Source organism: Salvelinus sp. IW2-2015, linkage group LG7, assembly GCF_002910315.2.
Source record: "Salvelinus sp. IW2-2015 linkage group LG7, ASM291031v2, whole genome shotgun sequence".
Classification (NCBI taxonomy): Eukaryota; Metazoa; Chordata; class Actinopteri; order Salmoniformes; family Salmonidae; genus Salvelinus; species Salvelinus sp. IW2-2015.
In genome coordinates this window covers 6,281,529-6,299,750 of record NC_036847.1, presented here as the reverse complement: position 1 = coordinate 6,299,750, position 18,222 = coordinate 6,281,529, and the positions used below count along the sequence as shown (strand labels likewise).

General features: G+C 45.0%; 2 protein-coding genes across 3 annotated transcripts; both read left to right on the top strand.

The window, feature by feature from the left end:
- Positions 1-371: 371 nt before the first annotated feature.
- Positions 372-4,169, top strand: LOC111966272 (aminomethyltransferase, mitochondrial-like). The gene is given in 10 exon segments (XM_023990777.2): positions 372-551; positions 553-567; positions 661-741; positions 852-983; positions 1,091-1,190; positions 1,436-1,581; positions 1,745-1,925; positions 2,114-2,200; positions 2,203-2,268; positions 2,525-4,169. Coding segments are annotated over 10 exon segments (1,167 nt in total). The 3' UTR covers positions 2,704-4,169.
- Positions 4,170-4,339: 170 nt separating this feature from the next.
- LOC111966271 (interferon-related developmental regulator 2) lies at positions 4,340-18,161 on the top strand. Of its 2 annotated transcripts, XM_023990775.2 has the most exons (13): positions 4,389-4,827; positions 6,180-6,242; positions 11,666-11,782; positions 11,898-11,988; positions 13,714-13,838; positions 14,196-14,353; positions 14,473-14,526; positions 14,708-14,886; positions 15,102-15,210; positions 15,488-15,622; positions 15,796-15,924; positions 16,113-16,205; positions 17,334-18,161. In XM_023990775.2, the coding sequence occupies exons 1-13, from the start codon at positions 4,788-4,790 to the stop codon at positions 17,412-17,414; spliced, it is 1,374 nt and encodes a 457-aa protein (XP_023846543.1). In that variant the 5' UTR covers positions 4,389-4,787; the 3' UTR covers positions 17,415-18,161. The 2 variants fall into 2 exon arrangements, with proteins under 2 accessions (XP_023846544.1, XP_023846543.1); XM_023990776.2 differs by lacking the exon at positions 6,180-6,242 and having other exon boundaries at positions 4,340-4,827.
- Positions 18,162-18,222: the final 61 nt, after the last annotated feature.

Genomic DNA, 18,222 nt, shown 5'->3' with positions numbered 1-18,222 from the left:
CAGTAGAGTAGTCTACGTAATAAGCTGGGTCTATTTCTTTATTTCGCGCACCAAACTCATACTGTACACTGTGGCTGATGAAAGAGACAKATTTATCACCAACATTATTACTGTTATATATGATAGGACTATTGCCTGTATTTTTTATGGTTATGCTATGGTTATGATGATAACATTCATCTTTCCAGTCAGACCTGCTGCTGRCCTCCACCCAGTTATGTGTTCTCACCTACAATTATATGATAATCCGTTGTATGTATCAGTTACATGAACTTCCATTACTCTTATAGGACTGATAGTAGTGGCATTACTGATAGTAGTGGAATTACCACAGTAGTGGCATTATAGCAGTGACAACGAGTCGTACAACAATGACGAGTGTTTTCTTTCTGAGCCAGGCCTCTATGAGGAAGACTGCTCTGTTTGACTTCCATCTGGACCAGGGAGGTAAGATGGTGGAGTTTGCTGGCTGGAGCATGCCTGTCCAGTACAAAGACAGCCACATCAACTCCCATATGCACACTCGTCAGCACTGCTCCATCTTCGACGTCTAGCCACATGTTACAGGTGAYAGGGATTTCACTATGCAGATTTGGGAACTGTCAGATATCCGGCGCATATTGTATTGGCTACAGCATCCATTTTGTGTCTCTCTATCAGAGCAAAGTCCATGGGAGAGACAGAGTGAAATTCATGGAGTCTATGATTGCTGGAGACYTAGCAGAGCTGAAGGACAACCAGGTGWGAAAAATGTCTGACAGGAAAGGCACACACGTGCATGCATGCCCACACACAGACACAAGCACACATAACACACACACACATTCTCCTCCCACTTTTTTCATCTCCAGGGCACGCTCACCCCCTTCACCAATGACAAGGGAGGAATTAATGATGATCTCATCGTCACCGAGACAGACCATGGCTACCTCTACGTGGTGTCCAACGCTGGCTGTGCAGACAAGGACTCCGCCAACATGAAGGTCAGTAGTCCGCAGACATCCAAGTCTTGGATGGACTTGTAATGCTTTGATAATATGTCATGTCTGTATGTGTTTCGTTTATCTGATYCTTTCTGTGCTTGCTGTAGGCTAGACTGGCCGAGTTTAAAGCTGCTGGCCATGATGTGGATCTGGAGTTTCTGGAGGAACGTTTGATTGCTGTTCAAGGGAAGTTCTCTTATGGCAACAGTTCTACTCGATATGTTTATATCGGAAGGTTCCACAACGTTGTGCCCTCCTGAACGTGGCCCTGTGTTAAAGTAGTGTTTGACCTGAGTCGCATTCATTAGGCACCAAATGGAAGAAAACAGACTGAAACAGGGWGCGAGTAACTGAACTTGTCCAATAAGAAACACTTGTTTTCGTTTTCCATTTGAAAAACATTTTGCTARAGTGTGCACTWATGAATACAACCCTGTACATGTCCTCCTCAGGTCCCTCCATGGCCCAGGTGCTCCAGTCGGGTCTGACAGATGACCTCAGCAAGCTGACCTTCATGACCAGCACCTTGGCCACAGTGTTTGGGATCCAGGGCTGCAGGCTGACCCGCTGTGGCTACACCGGAGASGATGGAGTGGAGGTGTCTCTTTCACTCTTTCTTAGTACTTCAGTAAAGGTGGATGTTCTTGTGTGCATTTCCTTCAAGTATCCTTTGTCTGAAAGCAGTAGGCCTTTGTACACAAGAATGTGTTTATTTCCCTGTGAAGCAACCTTTAAAGTATTAGACATTTCCTCCTCCTCAGATCTCAGTGCCTAAGTCTGGCYTAGTGGCCCTGACTGAGCACCTGTTGGCCAACAGTGAGGTCAAGCTGGCCGGACTGGGAGCGCGAGACAGTCTGAGGCTGGAGGCAGGCCTCTGTCTCTATGGCAACGACATCGATGAGACTACTACCCCTGTGGAGGCAACCCTGTTGTGGACTAAAGGTGACTCCTCAAAATTATACACTCCCCTATAGAGCATATTAGTGTGTGTGTGTCTGTGTATGTTTGTGTGCGTGTGTGGGTCTGTGTGTGTATGTTTGTGTGTGTGTGTGTGCATCAGTGTTTGTGTTGGTGTATGTCTGCGTTTGTGTCTCTGTTTGTGCTCATTGGGTTGTTTGATGGARTTGCAGGAAAGCGGCTGCGTCAGGCGAAGGATTTCCCCGGTGCGGAGATCATTCTCCCCCAGATAAAGGTGAAGACAGCGAGGAAGCGTGTGGGTAGATGTCCACGGGACCCCCTGTCAGACAGCACACCCCCAACCTCAGCCCAGAGGGAAAGGTCATAGGTCAGTTAGAGGATCTCTACTAGCTACGACAAAATACAAGAACAATCTATGTATTTTCACTGTGGTGAAGTTTGAATAATCATATGTAAAAATGTTATCATACCTACTTAGGATCAGGATGCCACGCCTGATAGGCCTACACTGTAGTGTTATTTAGGCCCAAATGTGACACTGAAATGTCCATTGAAATGCAGCTGTGTGTGGATTGCTGTTGAGATTAGATTCGACTTTCATTTCATCTGTTTTTTTTCTTCAGGTGAGGTCACRAGTGGTTGCCCCTCCTCCTGCCTGAAGCAGAACATTGCCATGGGTTACGTGGATGCGCCATACGCCGAGAATGGAACTCCCATTCAAGCGGAGGTGAGGAAGAAGGCAGCGAAGGCGGTGGTCACCAAGATTACCTTTATGCCTACAAACTACTACTCTGGCCAGTAAATCTGTCTCTCAATGGACAGCCAGCTTATGCGATCAGCCTGTGTGCCAGTGGACAGTGACCTGACTAGACAGACCTTCTCCCACTGACCACCAGAGATCAGTCTATCAGTCTATCAGAGCAATGCTGCCCCCTTGTGTTTACCTCGAGCAGTGACACTCAAACCTGAAGGACTGCAAGGCTTCTTTAGCAACAGAGAACGGGTTATGAGTGTGTGTGTGGCCTTGCCTGCAGCCACAACTCAACACAACTATAAACACAGCTGAACCCTTGATGATGAGGCTTTTCACTCCTGTTATCTGAAGCGTGTTAATGGTCCTCAGAACACAGTGAGTTGTATGAATGAGCCATACGGTTGGAAGGACAGGACAGGGAAATCGCTGACTGGTCCTCAAAAGCAGCATAACGTGCTATGTAAACCAAGAGACAAAGCAGGATGTCGCTTGAACAGGACTAGTGTGCAAAACTTGTTTTCTCCTTTCTAATACTAATTAGATGTTGAATTTAAACGTGCATTTTGCAGGCTTAGTGGCCCAATGACGTGTGTGTTGCATAAATGTTCACTAATTACTAACTTAATACTATATATCAACAGGACCAAACTCTCCATATGATTCCAAATTGTGATATATGTCATTAGGCTTGTACAGTGATCTTAGTTGTTACATTCCCAACAAACTGAAACGTAACAATACAATACACGGTGTGTAGTGGAGGGTAAACGCAGCTCATCCCCTTCTTTTCCCTTCAACAAATTATCCGCCTTTTACGGAAAAATTCATTGAAGGTAAAGAGACCTTTACTTTTTTTCACAGGAACCGGCGATCAGTTTACACAGCAATTTTTTTCACCACTATATCACTGATGATATGCAGTAACATGGCCAAAAAATCTTACAAGAAAGCTTTAGAAACTAGAAGTGGGACTATTGTAAAGTAACTTAAAGAGGTGTTCGGGGTCTTGCATCTCCACTGTACTACTGAAATATGGTCTCATTGTTTTGGAAATATGGTCTCATTGTTTTGGGACGTGTGAAGGCCTTCATTTGAATAGCTAGGTAATTATGTCGTTTTTGTAACAAGCACCCTTATATTTTCCTTGTAATATAGGGTGTGATTCACAATATAATACACCTTTCCCTTTGTTGTGGAATGCCTTAACATTTGTAGAAATTGCTTTGCATTTTTGGAGGTCACTATTTTCATGTCATCATATGACTCCACTAGATCGAAGTTAAATATTATCTTCCACTGATCTCATTTGCTAAAATGTGCTCATTAACTGCGAGTACGATTGACATATTTGTATGGACTATATTCACTGTTTATTCATGCGWTAGTCAATGGAGATTGATTAATGCATTGTGTTTTTGTCCTTTTAACTGAGATTGTGTTGTTTGTAAATTATTCTATAAATAATTAAACACGATAAAAGGCACAAAATAAACCAATAAATTCGTTTCAAACTGCTAGTGTTATTTACATTCCTCACCACACAAATCCTCAGACAGACAATCCAAACGGCTTTATTAAATGTATGGTATTGTGGGCACTGTAGCTTAATCGAAGATGAATTTATGCTTTGGGCACTTGAGCGAGAATCATCATATGACTACAATACCCAACTTCGCCTACAATATCTAAAAAGAGGTGGAGCATGTCCGGTCTGGAAAGCGGTTACTGAGGAGAAGATGGTGGAATTTGAAACAGTAATGTGCTCGATACTCTGTCCCAAACACTTTGACAAATATTTTCTATCTCAACCTGGCATTAGATATCGGCTACCCGGAGACAATCACAGATAATATATTCTGAAACATTGAAGAAAACGACATTCATCGAGTTGTAAGAGCTAACTCAATGATATTGTCTGCCGTGGTGGCTGAAACGTGGTGCCACTGAAAACACGACGTGGGTGTATTGTTAGTTTGGCTAGCCAAGTTTTGGCTATATTTGTTTTGGAAATCTGGTGTCATCGCACAAACTAAGAACTTGAATATCATCTGGGATTGTGTTCAAAAAGACTGACACCGGTGGTGCCCTGCTGACAATTGGAAGGGAAGTGGTGAAGAAACCTGACTGGCGACATGCCAAGGATTAAAAAAGGGAAACGTGGTTCGAACAAGTGTAAGCTAACTGCTAACCTTTTTTTTACCAACACACGATCATGTGTAGTAGAAGGGCTAATATCTTCTATACTGGACAAACTAAGATGGCATAGGTAGTTAGCTAAGTGTTGTGCAACTGCCAGAATTGATCAGCATATGGAACAAAGTTACTAGCTATTACAGTATTTTCTTATTGAATGTCAATTTCTTTGATACTAACACATAACGGCTATAAGACATATCTGTATGCTATGCATTGTTTTATTTTTTGCATTCCTAACTATCCAATTTATCTTGCTTTAGCTAACTTGGGTTTGTATAATTTACCACTTGATCATTCWAAGTGACATTACAACATAGTGTAAKATAACGTTAGTGGCAAGTCTGCTCTAAAGCTAGACAAGCATGAATGGTAAAACGCTTGTTCCTGCGATAAATTTTAGCAGGGTTCGTGTCAGTCTCTGAAAATGTCTCAAGTGAGGTCATTTGCCTGTGATGGGCCAACACGACTCGAMCCTGGTCCTTTGACCGGCAATGCTGTCACATTTCACACGTTTAGATCGGAATGCGGAACATACAGTTACAAATGCTTTTGTGTACTGTGTGTGMCTTTTCGTTATACCTATTTTGTGCCGACCACATGTTTGCCAGAGCTTGTAGCTATATAACTAGCAGGGCGTTCTGCTCGCCGCCCCTGGTAAATTGTGGTTTGATGTGGGTAGTGCACATCACATGCTGACGCAACACATCCCCGGTGGACTTGGCAGAGATTTCAATTGCGTACTCCTCACGTCCTCGTCTCCTTCTCAAAATCCATTGGAGGAGGAGATCAGAGGGGAAGGACTTCCGGCTTTCTCATCCAATGGATTTTGAGAATGATATGGAGGGGGAGAAGAGGCGCATGCCATTGGGTGCTTCCCTGTGTCGGATTGCTGAAGCTGGAACTCAGATTTGCCAGATGTACAGGTGGCCAAATGTCAGTAGTGTGGTGGAAACCTCAAATTATGAATCATAATGAACTTATGCTCAACTAGAATGCATTAGCTAGCCATCTCCCAAGTAAAATCCAGGTTTATCACAAACACAGACTAATCTCATAGTATATATTACACTTACACACAGAACTCTCCATATGACAATACTAAAGATGGCAGAATTCATCTTATTGATGTTCCATTTATGAGAATTATCAAACTGTAGAAAATGTTCTGACGGGTTTACAGAGAAGACTGTCTGGGGGAAGCAAGAGATACATTTCTGAAAGCAACATGAGGAGGTTTAGTCTCTGTCTAAAAGTCTCTTCCTCCACCCATGGCCAACTTGCTATCCATCCATCCACCCCTCCCCTSTCCACCTGAACCCCTTTTACAGGCTCTCTCCGACATGAGGTTCTACAATTGCAGCTGTCAGCCAAGGGCCCCCTGTCTCTCAAAGGTAACGCAGCAGAGCTCCAACCCCTGGCCTGCTTCAAACCTTATTCCTCATTTGTCACCTGGACCCATTTTATGCCTATGGCCATCTGTCAACTATTCCCGTTTGACCATCACATCCCAATACTTCCCCATCCACTTAACACCTCTTTACCATTGGACGTCATTGTCACAATTAATATGGTCTTGCATGGCCCATGACGTTACAGGTGTAGTAGCTGCTTTCAACCATTCCTAACTATAGCTGTGTTCAAATACCCATACTAGCATAGTGTATACTACATACTTAATGGGTATATACTACATACTATATACTATTAGTTCATCTTAGTGTACTGTAAACCATCGGTATCATTTCAGTTGAGCGTACTAGCGCTCCGCCTGTCTACCTGGAAGTTGATGCTGTTGCTATGCAACCTCTTGCTAGCTTGTTAGCATAACAAATGACTAGCTAGACATTTTACGATTTCGGGTGGGTTCGTAAATTCAATCTGGAGTGCCAGAGTGCGTTTGTAAATCCAGAGCGTTGTCAGATTGTCTGTTTGTAAATTCAGAGTGTTTTGCTCTCTGGCTGAGGAGTAGGGTTAATCTGAGCTTTCTGACCTCACCGCGGCAGTCAAGCACCCAAGCTAACGTTGGCTAGCTTGCTAGCTATTTCCAGACACAAATGAGAGAACAGAACTCACTCTGACCACTTTACTCGCCCTGGCAGAGCTGGTTAGACTGTTTGTTATCCAGAGTGTTGGTGACCGTAACTGTGCTGCTGGCAACAATTTAATTACGCTTTCTTTTGCCAACATTTACTGTCATATATTCAATGAGCGTTCGTAAATTCATCCGTTATTCTGCACTCTGGCACACACAGAAGAGAGTGCTCTGAAATTGGAGTAGATAGCAGGAATTAACAATGTCCATTGAGAACGTACAACGACTATACCACTTAGCTAAGAATGACGTGAATAATCAAGTCAATAAACGTTGGTTAGTTAGATTATAATTAATATACTGCCTGGCAAGTTCAAATTATTAGTAAAAAAAAAAAYAAAWWWTCAAATTATTAGTTGTCAACTAACGTTAGGTAACTAGCTAACAACATACCGGTACATATTACTGCTGTAAAGCTATGTGGTTCATAAGGATGGCGTAGCTAACAAATTCAGCCAACAACGTGTAACGTAACTKATTTGAAAAGTCATTACTTTATTACATTGCTCAACAGTTTCTTAACATTTGTCATAATTAGTTAAAGCAATGAATTRGTATCCARTCTCTCGTCAGACTTTGGCTGCATAATTTCTGCCGGTTTCTTCAAATCGGAGAATTGTGAAGCCATGCCCATTTGCTGAAGAAGTGCATTATGGGCCCTAAAAGCATGGAAATGGTGTCCACCTGCTTGTGTACTTCATATTTTGGCGAATTTAGTACAACATCCTGGAACTTTTGGCATACTAACTATATCCATACTATGACCAATTGAGTACTATATACTCAATTTATGTCACGAATAGTATGGTTAGTGTGGTTAGTATGAGTATTTGAACACAGCTCTTGTCTTCTGGGAGTTGACTCCTGTATGTTTTTCCCTGCCTATCACCTCAGCTGGTCTCATGTCCCAGGATTCCCAGCATTCTCTCCCCCTATGTCCTGCTAACGCTGTATCACCAGATGGATACTCCCAGCTCCACCCTCCCCTCTGCACCCCACCCCTCCCCTGATTGTGATGCCATGTTAGCCAACTCACTGACCTCACTCTTCTCATAGAGGCTTCATTCAGAATGCTGCATGGCACTCTCTCAAAACCATAGCATTACCATTCGTCAGCTTTCCTATCGCYTACACCCTGTGTTGTTTTGATGCTCTATGGTTCAGGTTCTTTCCTCAGAGAAATCTGTTTGTAATTCCAGTCATGTTGTGATGTGCCAGAATCTGACTTAGTTTTTTTTAACCTTGAGCAGCCGGGAAYTTGCTTATGAAAAGCTGCGTTAAAGACCCAATTGGCCAAGACTAAGTCTATATGTGGGCACAGGAAGCCCATGCTGGTATGTGAGAGACAGTATGGTCCCCAGTAAGGGGGGGGGGGGGCGTGGTTACGACAATGAGGTCCCGCCCTTTTCCTCTCACTGGACGTATGGAGAGAAGAGAAGCCCTGCCACTCAAGCGCCTCCCCTTGGCATGACTGAGGTGCACTGCAGTCAGTTGTGGAAACGTTGAGTGATTGCTATGGGCTGACACGTGCATGGTGGTTCGGAACACAGGCACGCACTCCCCGGGGGGGGGTCAAGGTTGCTCACCAGTAAGTCACGTGACTGATAAAGGCCCACTCAGGATCACTAGGAACAGAGTGGTGAGGTGAGTGACACTTATTGAATTAGATCAATGGCAGTCATTGTAGAATAGAAACTAAAATGAATGGACGTGTTTCCTGGAAGTCATTGTTTCTCTGTGGACTTCATAGTAAATGTGGTCATACTATTTTATTTTTAATTGAACCTTTAACTAGACAAGTCAGTTAAGAACRAATTCTTATTTACAATGACGACCTACCCCGGCCAAACCCTAACTCGGACGACGCTGGGCCAATTGTGCGCCGCCCTATGGGACTCCCAATCACGTCCGGTTGTGATACAGCCTGGAATCGAACCASGGTCTGTAGTGATGCCTCTWACACTGAGATGTAGTGCCTTAGACAGCTGRGRCACTCGGGAGCCCATATTATATAAGCCTGGAGGTCATACTATTATATACACTACAGTACTGTTGTCATCAGCTCATGCCTCAAAGTTCCTCCTGTGTTTTTACCCAAGTTATTCTCAGACATGTTATTTTAAAGGCTTCCCCTAGCCCTAGAGCCATTGAACAGGAAGGGGATTGAATCGCTGGATTCCCTCCGTCCAGGTCTGTCAGCCCGGTGAACTTTCCTCCAGTAAKGCTCTCTCTGATGGGGCAGGCCAGATGACTGGCTGGGCTTGTGGGACAGAGATATAGGTAGAAGTGTGTGGGGGAGGTTGGGCTGTGGGGGGGGGGTCAGCCTGGCCAGAACTGGGTTAGGCTCCCATGCTGGCTCAGGGCTTTCTAATGTTGTCAGGATTACCGTGGGCCAGTCACATAGTCGTTGCAGTGACCCGGYCGGTCATTGTGTGGGATGGGGGTCAGGCAGGTCGTGTCAGTGTGACCCAGAGGCTACAACCTCACTATGGAACATGGAAACTATGGCCTCTTCGGCGAACAGTACTGTAGGAAGAGGACAGGTCATACCCGTGTCAGGGCCACTGAGGTCATGGATCTCATTGATATCCATAAAGCCCTCCATGGTAGACGAACCATCAAGATGGAAAATTACAAGTCAAATGTTATCCAATTTACCAGYAATACTGTTGATTTAATCGAAGCYCATGTACAAGTTGAAYGACTTGTGAGAGCMTGGCCTGAAGAGCCGTCCCTCACTTTGAATTCAGGCAGGAAATCAACATTTGCCCAACAGTTGGTATCAGTAGTACAGCAGCAGACAGTGCAGAACCAGTCKAATGTTAATAATGTAATGGAGACTATGGTGTTTCTGCCACCTGTCAGGTTAGGGCCACAGTCCGGTAGCTGTGCTACTGGCAGTGCCAGTCGAATCAAATCAAAGGTTATTCATTTATTGCATTCACAGATTTGCAGYTGTTATCGCGGMTGCAGRGAAATCCTTGTGCTTCCAGCTCCAACAATGCAGTAATACCTAGCAACAAAACCAAAAAATACACATAATCCAGAAATATTCTATAAATTACATAGGACGAYCCATGACCAGAATACAGTAWYTTCCGTGTAGTATGTAAACATTTAAGTGAGCAGTGTTCCGTGACTGTATGTACACAGGGCAGTAGTCTCAAGGTTCAGGGCAGGGTACTGGGCGGAGGGCTGCTAGTGTTGACTGCTTAACAGGCTGATGGTCTGGAGATGGAAGCTGCTTCTCAGTCACTCGGTCCCGGCTTTGATGCACCTCTGTCTCCGCCGTCTAGATGTTAACCGGGTGAACAGGCCTTTGCTCGGTAGCTGAGGTCCTTTTGATCGTCTTGGAGGGCAGGCAGTGTGCCTCCAGGTGATGCGTCGGGCTGACCGTACCAACCTCTGGGGAGCCCTGCGGTTGCGGATGGTGCGATTTGCCGTACCAGGCGGTGATACAGCCTGACGGGATGCTCTCGTTTGTGCATCTGCAGAAGTTTGTGAGGGTCTTAGGTGCCAAGCCAAATGTCTTCAGCCTCCTGAGTTTGAAGAGGCGCTGTTGGGCCTTCTTCACCATACTGTGTGAAGGGAACGTTTCAGGTGGTTAGTGATTAGCACACRGTGAAACTTGAAGCTTTTGACCCTCTCCGCTGCGGCCCAGTCGATGTGGATYGGGGCTTGCTTTCTGCTGTCTCCTGTAGTCCACAATCCTTCATTTTGTTGAGGGTGAGGTTATTGTCCTTCCACCAGTCTGCCAGGGCTCTCATCTACTCCCTGTAGGCAGTCTCGTRGTTGTTGGTCACCAGGCCTACCACTGTTGTGTCGTCAGCAAACTTGATGGTTTTGTTTGAGAAGTGCGTGGCCACGCGGTCATGGGTGAACAGGGTGTACAGGAGGGGGGCTGAACACACCACCCTTGTGGACACGCCACCCTTGTGGGGCATCTGTGTTGGGGATCAGTGTGGTTGCCTACCTTCACCACTTGGTGTCAGACCGTCAGGAAGTCCAGGACCCAGTTGCACAGGGAGGGTTCTGACCCATGGCCCTGAGCATAGTGATTAGCTTGGAGGGTACTGTGGTGTTGAAGGCTGAGCTTTAGTCAATGAACAGCATTCTTACATAGGTATTTCTCTTGTCCAAGTGGGATAGGGCAGTGTGCAGTGAAATGGCGATATCATAAACTCGTTCGGGAACCAGTCAGCCCTGGGCATGTTAGAGGTGGGTCACGAGTTATGAGAATACATCTATAATTACACAATTATGTCTTAGTTTGGGCCTATGGAGGACGATTTGGGTCARGGGTGGACGGTTAGTTTCTCATTTGGGTATCAAGCTGGAAAAGTTTAAGAACCCCTGGTCTAGGGTGTAAGGAGGTGTTATGGTCCCTAACTCGCCTCTCAAAGCACTTCATAGTGACGGACGTGAGTGGTGCGGGGCGATAGTKATTTAGTTCAGTTACCTTCGCTTTCTTGGGCGCAGGAACAACGCGACCAGCATTCCCAGTTTAGCTACGTGGGTGTGCTCGTGTCAGCACCGGGGGCAGAATAGARCCTGCTCTCTATAAGGAGCGGTTCCTGGGATATCATTACTGACGGACACCAACAGCTGAGCCACTGACAGACGTGGTTCACTTCGAGCTCACTCTTCTTCTCTCCTCCCCTGCCCCCCTCCGGTCCCTGCTCTCACTTCCTCTTCTCTCAATTCTTTCTCTCGTTCTCGTAGGCGGGAGGAATGGGGTGAAGGGTGAGTCGGGTGCCAGTGATGATGAGCTGGCGTCTGACGTGCTCAGTCACTACAGCAGCGCCAGCGAGAGCGCCTCGGTCGTGGACGAGGCCACTGGTGGGTACACACACACACACACACACACACACACACACACACACACACACACACACACACACACACACACACACACAGAGGACAGCATCATTGCCTTGTATCTTGTCCACCACAGGGGGAGGTGGTGAACCAGTAGATGAACAGACTGCCCAGGAGGAGACAGAGGACAAGCTGAAACAATGCATAGATAACCTGATGGACAAAAGGTGCGTCTCACAGGTTTTAAAATGTTTTTACGAAAGGACTTATTGTACACATTCTAACTGCACAAAAAACGAAAGCCACCGATGTTGCTAGTACTTGTCTAAATGGACAATAGGAACATGCGGTGCCTTCAGAAAGTATTCAAACCTCTTGACTTTTTCCACGTTTTGTCGTTAAAGCCTGAATTTGAAGTTTATTTAATTTACCTTGTTTGCCATTGGCCTGCACACAATAATATCCCGTAATGTCAAAGTGGAATTATGTTTACAAATTAATAAAAAATGTAATGTCTRGAGTCAAWAAGTATTCAACCTCTTTGTTATAGCAAACCTAAATAAGTTCAGGAGTAAACATGTGCTTCAAGTCACATAAGTTACATGGACTGTGTGCAATAATAGTGTTTAACATGATTTTTGAATGACTACCTCATCTCTGTACCCCACACATACAATTATCTGTAAGGTCCCTCGGTCGAGCAGTGAATTTCAAAAATAGATTCAACAACAAAGAACAGGGAGGTTTTCCAATGCCTCGCAAAGAAGGGCACCTATTGGTAGATGGGTACAAATAAAATAAAATAAAGCAGACATTGAATATCCATTTGAGCATGGTGAAGTTATTAATTACACTTTGGAGGGTGTATCAATACACCCAGTCACTACAAAGACGCAGGCGTCCTTCCTAACTCAGTTGCCGGAGAGGAAGAAAACCTCTCAGYGATTTCACCATGAGGCCAATGGTGACTTTAAAACAGTTGAAAGGCTGATGGGAGAACAGGATGGATCAACAACATTGTAGTTACTCCACAATACTAACCTAATTGACAGAGTGAAAAGGAAGCCTGTACAGAATAAAAAATATTACAAAACATGCATCCTGTTTGCAATAAGACGCTAAAGTAAAACTGTAAAAAATGTAGCGCGGAAATTGACTTTGTCCTCAACACAAAGCATTATGTTTGGGGCAAACACAACACATCAGCATGGTGGTGGCTGCATGGTGTTATGGGTATGCTCGTCATTGGCAAGGACTAAGGAGGTTTTAGGATAAAAAGAAACGGAATGGAGCTAGGCACAGGCAAAATTCTAGAGGAAAACCTGGTTGTCTGTTGCTTTCCAACAGACACCAGGAGACAAATTCACCTTTCCACAGGACAGTAACCTAGGACACAAGGCCAAATGTACACTGGAGTTGCTTACCAAGACGACATTGAGTGTTTTTGAGTGGCCTAGTTACAGTTTGGACTTAAATCTGCTTGAAAATCGATGGCAAGACTTGAAAATGGAGGTCTAGCAATGATCAACAAACAACTTGAGAGGTTAAAGAATTTTAAAGCTAATGTGCAAATATTGTACAGTCCAGGTGTGCAAAGCTCTTAGACTTACCCAGATAGACTCACAGCTATAATCACTGCCAAAGGTGATTCTAACATGTATTGACTCAGGGGGTTGAATACTTATCTAATCAATAGATATTTTTTTTTACAAATCTTCCAACGAGAGAGTATTTTGTGTAGATCGTTGACAAAAAAAATGACACAATGAGAGAGTATATTGTGTAGATCGTTGACAAATAAAATGACAAGTCCATTTTAATCCCACTCTGTAAAAAGTCAAGTGGTGCGAATACTTCCAACGATGGTGTACGAGTTGTCCTCTCGTAACGACAGCATTAGGCAGAGATGTGTAGAGACGTACTGACGTGGTCCTTCCTCCCGTCCCGCTCAGTGCAAAGACGCGCCTGGCAGCCCTAAGCTCTCTGGGAGGGGCCTTTTCRTCCAAGCTGCTCTATGACTTCCTGATAGAGCGGCGCCTCACCGTCAGCGACTGCCTGGAGAGGAGCCTGCGCAAGGGTGAGACACCACAGCACTGTGTGTGGGTTGTGGTCTATGAATTACGGTGGTAAATATAGTCAAACGTACATCACTTTAGGTGGTGCTGGCCTGAGTAAAAACTTGAAAAGATGATTAGGACTTACACTTGCTCTACCATACCTTTTTATTTGGCTTGAAATGTAACTATTTCTATCCAAAAATGGAGCTTCYTCGAGTCTGACTTTAGGCTCTACGAATTCAGTTAATCTTCTGATTGACCAAGTCCTGCGATAGCCTGACTTCTCTTGTCGAGCTTGTAAAATGGGATCTTACCCCTCCACCCTTTTCCATCCCTCTACTCTGTTTCTGTCCCTTCTCTCCGTTCTTCTCTCTCAGGTGGTGGAGAGGAGCAGGCTGCAGCGGCCACAGTGTGTGCCCAGCTGTGTGTGCAGCTCGGCGGGGGGGACGAGGGCGAGGAGGGTTTCAAGATCCTCCGGCCCGTCCTCAGCGCCATCATGATTGACGGCTGTGCCAGTYTGGCCGCCCGCCAGAGTGTGAGTGTCACCATTGGCCTTCGTCACACTCCTGTTGTCGACGGCCGTCTTTCCACTAAGAGTGCCTTCTTTGTAAGTCAGCGTTTTTTTTAAGTTGTTCATCCCTCTTCCTCTTGCAGTGTGCCCGAGCGCTGGGTATGTGCTGCTACGTTTCTGCTGCGGAAGACGGAGAGGTGAGATTCTCTAGAAATCCTTCTCATTCTATTTCTCTGTAGCTGGAAAAGAGATGTAGTATGGAAAATCAAGATCCAGAAATGGAGTCTGAATGCATGGTTAATTCTCTCTCTCTCTCTCTCTCTCTCTCTCTCGCTTTTTGTCTCTGTCATTATTTTTTCCTCTCTCCCTCTGTGGCAGGACTTGGTGAAATCCATGAGTCACCTGGAGAGTGTGTTCACCATGTCGTACCCCAACCGCGAGGGCACCCTGCCCACCCCCAATGCCGGTGCCCCTGGGCTCCACAGCGCCGCCCTGCATGCCTGGGCCCTGCTCGTCACCCTCTGCCCCGCCTCCCGCCTCACTGTGCTGCTGGACCTGTGAGTGACACACACAGACCGACAGGGGCTGCGTCTCAAATGACACCCCCCGTTCCCCATTTAGTGCCGTAGTCCTGCCCTGCATATTTGACTAAAGAAGTGCACTGTATGGCCACGACATGGGGAATAGGGTGCTATTTGAGACACAACCGGGATCTGAATATATAACCTGCCACATTGCTCAGCTCACGTCCTCGGTCTCCTCTTGTGCGCAGACATCTACCCAAGCTACAGGCCTGCCTGGAGAGCAGCGACGTGAACTACAGGATAGCTGTTGGGATGACCATAGCCTTGCTGGTTGAACTGGGAAGAGATATAGACAGGGTATGTTTTGCCTAATGAACAACCAGGGGCTGTATGTGTCAAGCATCTGAGTAGGAGTGCTGATTTAGGATCAGTTTTGCCTTCTAGATCACAATGAATATGATTACATGGGGGAGGGGGGCCTGATCTGAGATCAGCACCGACATTCTCTGACACTTTGTGAAAACAGGCCCTGGTTCTACTCGCTCGGCAGCTCAAACACAATATGGAGGCAATGTAGAGCCCGTGGAGAGGAAGTGGGGGAAATATCCCCGCTGATCCTTGTTTTTCTGTGCAGGAATTTGAGTTTGAAGACAGCGACACGCTGTGCGAGTGCCTGAAGGGCCTGGCCACCGACGGGAACAAGCACCGTGCCAAGAACGACAGGCGGAAACAGCGCACCATATTCAGAGAGGTGTTACATTACATAGAGGTGAGGGACCACGAGTCACCCTGAACGTTAACCGGTGCAAGGTTCTAACATTGCTCGAGGGTTTTTAAATCACACCAGACCAGTCACTGTAACTGGAGACCATTGGTCAGTCAGTGAGAGAAATGTGTAATGTTGGATTTTTTTGAATGCCATTTTTGCCCAACGTCGTGCAGAATGAGGACTTCTCCGAGGAGAACATCCGCTTTGGTGTGGAGGGCATCTACATCGACAGCTGGATGCGCAGGAGGGTCTACGACGCCTTCAAAGAGGTGCTGGAGTCTGGAGTGAGACACCATCTTCAGGTTTGATCAAAKGTCTAGGTCTATACCTGTGTTGGTAGGATATAGTTGATATCTATGCTATAAAGAGACTATCTCTGCAACAAATGTTCTAATCAAGTCTTTCTGGAAGGTTTGTGATGCTTGCTTGCCTCCTTATTTATCCTTTGGAAATGGCTAGTTTTAAATGGTGTGCCTGGTCTTGTCTCTAGTTTAACCCGCTGCTGAGGGACATATTTGGCCTGGGACCCCCCCAGATACTGGACTCGTCTGTCAAATCCAGCAAGATCTCCCGTTTCGAGAAGGTGACCCCCATGTCCTATGACTGTCTCCAAACACACCTCCCACCAGCACATAKCCCTTTGTCATGAAACCACGACCACTGACAAATACCCACTTCACCTGACACATACCTGTTCAACAACCAACCACATGGTGCATTTCATGTGAGATCTCCACTGTCTAATTATACTGAACAAAAATATCAACTTAGCATTCGACAATTTCAAAGGTTTTACTGAGTTACAGTTCATATAAGGAAAATCAATCAATTGAAATGAGTTCATTAGGCTCTAATCTATGGATCTCACATGACTGGGCAGGGGTGCAGCCAAGTGGGTGSGCCTTGGAGYGCATAGGCCCACCSACTTAGCAGCCAGCCCACTCATTGGGGAGCCAGGCTTAGCAAATCAGAATGAGTTTTCCCCCACAAAAWAGCTTTATTACAGACAGAAATACTGTTGAGAAGCCCCCCACTGACGATCCACTACATGAAGAAGCCGGATGTGGAGGTCCTGGGCTGGTGTGGTTACACGTGCTCTGCAGTTGTGAGGCCGGTTGGACATACTGCTAAATTCTCTAAAACGACGTTGGAGGAAGCTTATGGTAGAGAAATGAACATTCAATTCTCTGGCACCAACTCTGGYGGACATTCCTGCAGTGAGCATGCCAATTGAAAAATCTGTGGCATTGTGTTGACACAAAACTACATTTTAAAGTGGCCTTTTATTGTCCCCAGCACAAGGTGCACCTGTGTAATGATCATGGTGTTTATAATCAGCTTATTTATATGCCATACCGGTCAGGTAGAAAGATTATCTTGGCAAAGGAGAAAGGCCCACTAACAGGGATGTAAAAAATAAATACATATGTTTGCATAAAATTTAAGAGAAATAATCTTTTTGTGCGAATGGAAAATGTCAGGGATTTTTTATTTCAGCTCATGAAACATGGGACCAACACTTTACATTTTGCGTTTATTTTTGTTTKGTGTAAATGATTGTTGGTTAAACAAAATGTACTGGTCCGTTTTGATTTAGCAGTACCATGAAATGTTATGAGTTTGCCTAGTCTTCACAGGACTGCCCTCCATATTGGCATTCTTTATTTTGAAGGGTGTAAGTCTAACCTGTTGATTTATTTTCCTCTCACAGCATCTGTTCAACTCGGCGGCATTCAAAGCCAGGACTAAACTAAGGAACAAAGTGAGGGACAAGCGKGCAGATGTGATGTGAGGAATTGATGGAACGTGCCGTAGCCATATAGGACGAAGACCGAGGAGAAGAATACTGGGGTGTATTCATTGAAGCGAAAGGTCTGGAATGTTGGAGACCAATGTGATGAATAGAGCRGACATGATTTCCTATWCAAAATGACAGACAATCCTGTCTGTTCTACACAGTACATTTCTATAGTGAACCTTCTGTAACGTTGCACCCTCCTTCCTGTACAGCCCCCTGGCCCAAATTGTCATCATGCCCCCTACCCTTCGTCTCACAGGACCCAGTGGCTGCTGCCAAACCAGGGACTTGGCAGACAATGCAAACGTGTGTTTTTATTTAATTTAACACCACAATAAAACTGACCTATGAGATGCCTGAAAATAAAACAAAAAGGTAGTTTATTGTACCTTTTTTTAAATTAATATTTTGGATGAACATCTAAACCATTTTTGGTCATGTATTTTACTTTCTAATTTATTGAAAGTGGGAGAACAGTATGATTTTTAAAGTAAGTTATTTTTAGACTTCAAATATGGGAAGAAGACTAAGAGAATTAAGGTGTCATTTTTCATGTATATTTTTATGCAGGTTGGTTGTGCATAATAATGCATATGTATATACAAATGCATATGTATGTATTCAAGGAGTGCATTGAACAATGGAGATGTATTTTGACAAGCAATGCTATGTAATAACCCAAAGGGTTAGGCAAATTAATTGATTATGGATAAATGAAATGTAATAAACACTCACACCAAGGATGTATCTGTTCATTATTTTCCTTAAGTGGGTTTAAAAATATTTGAATGTTCACATTGTA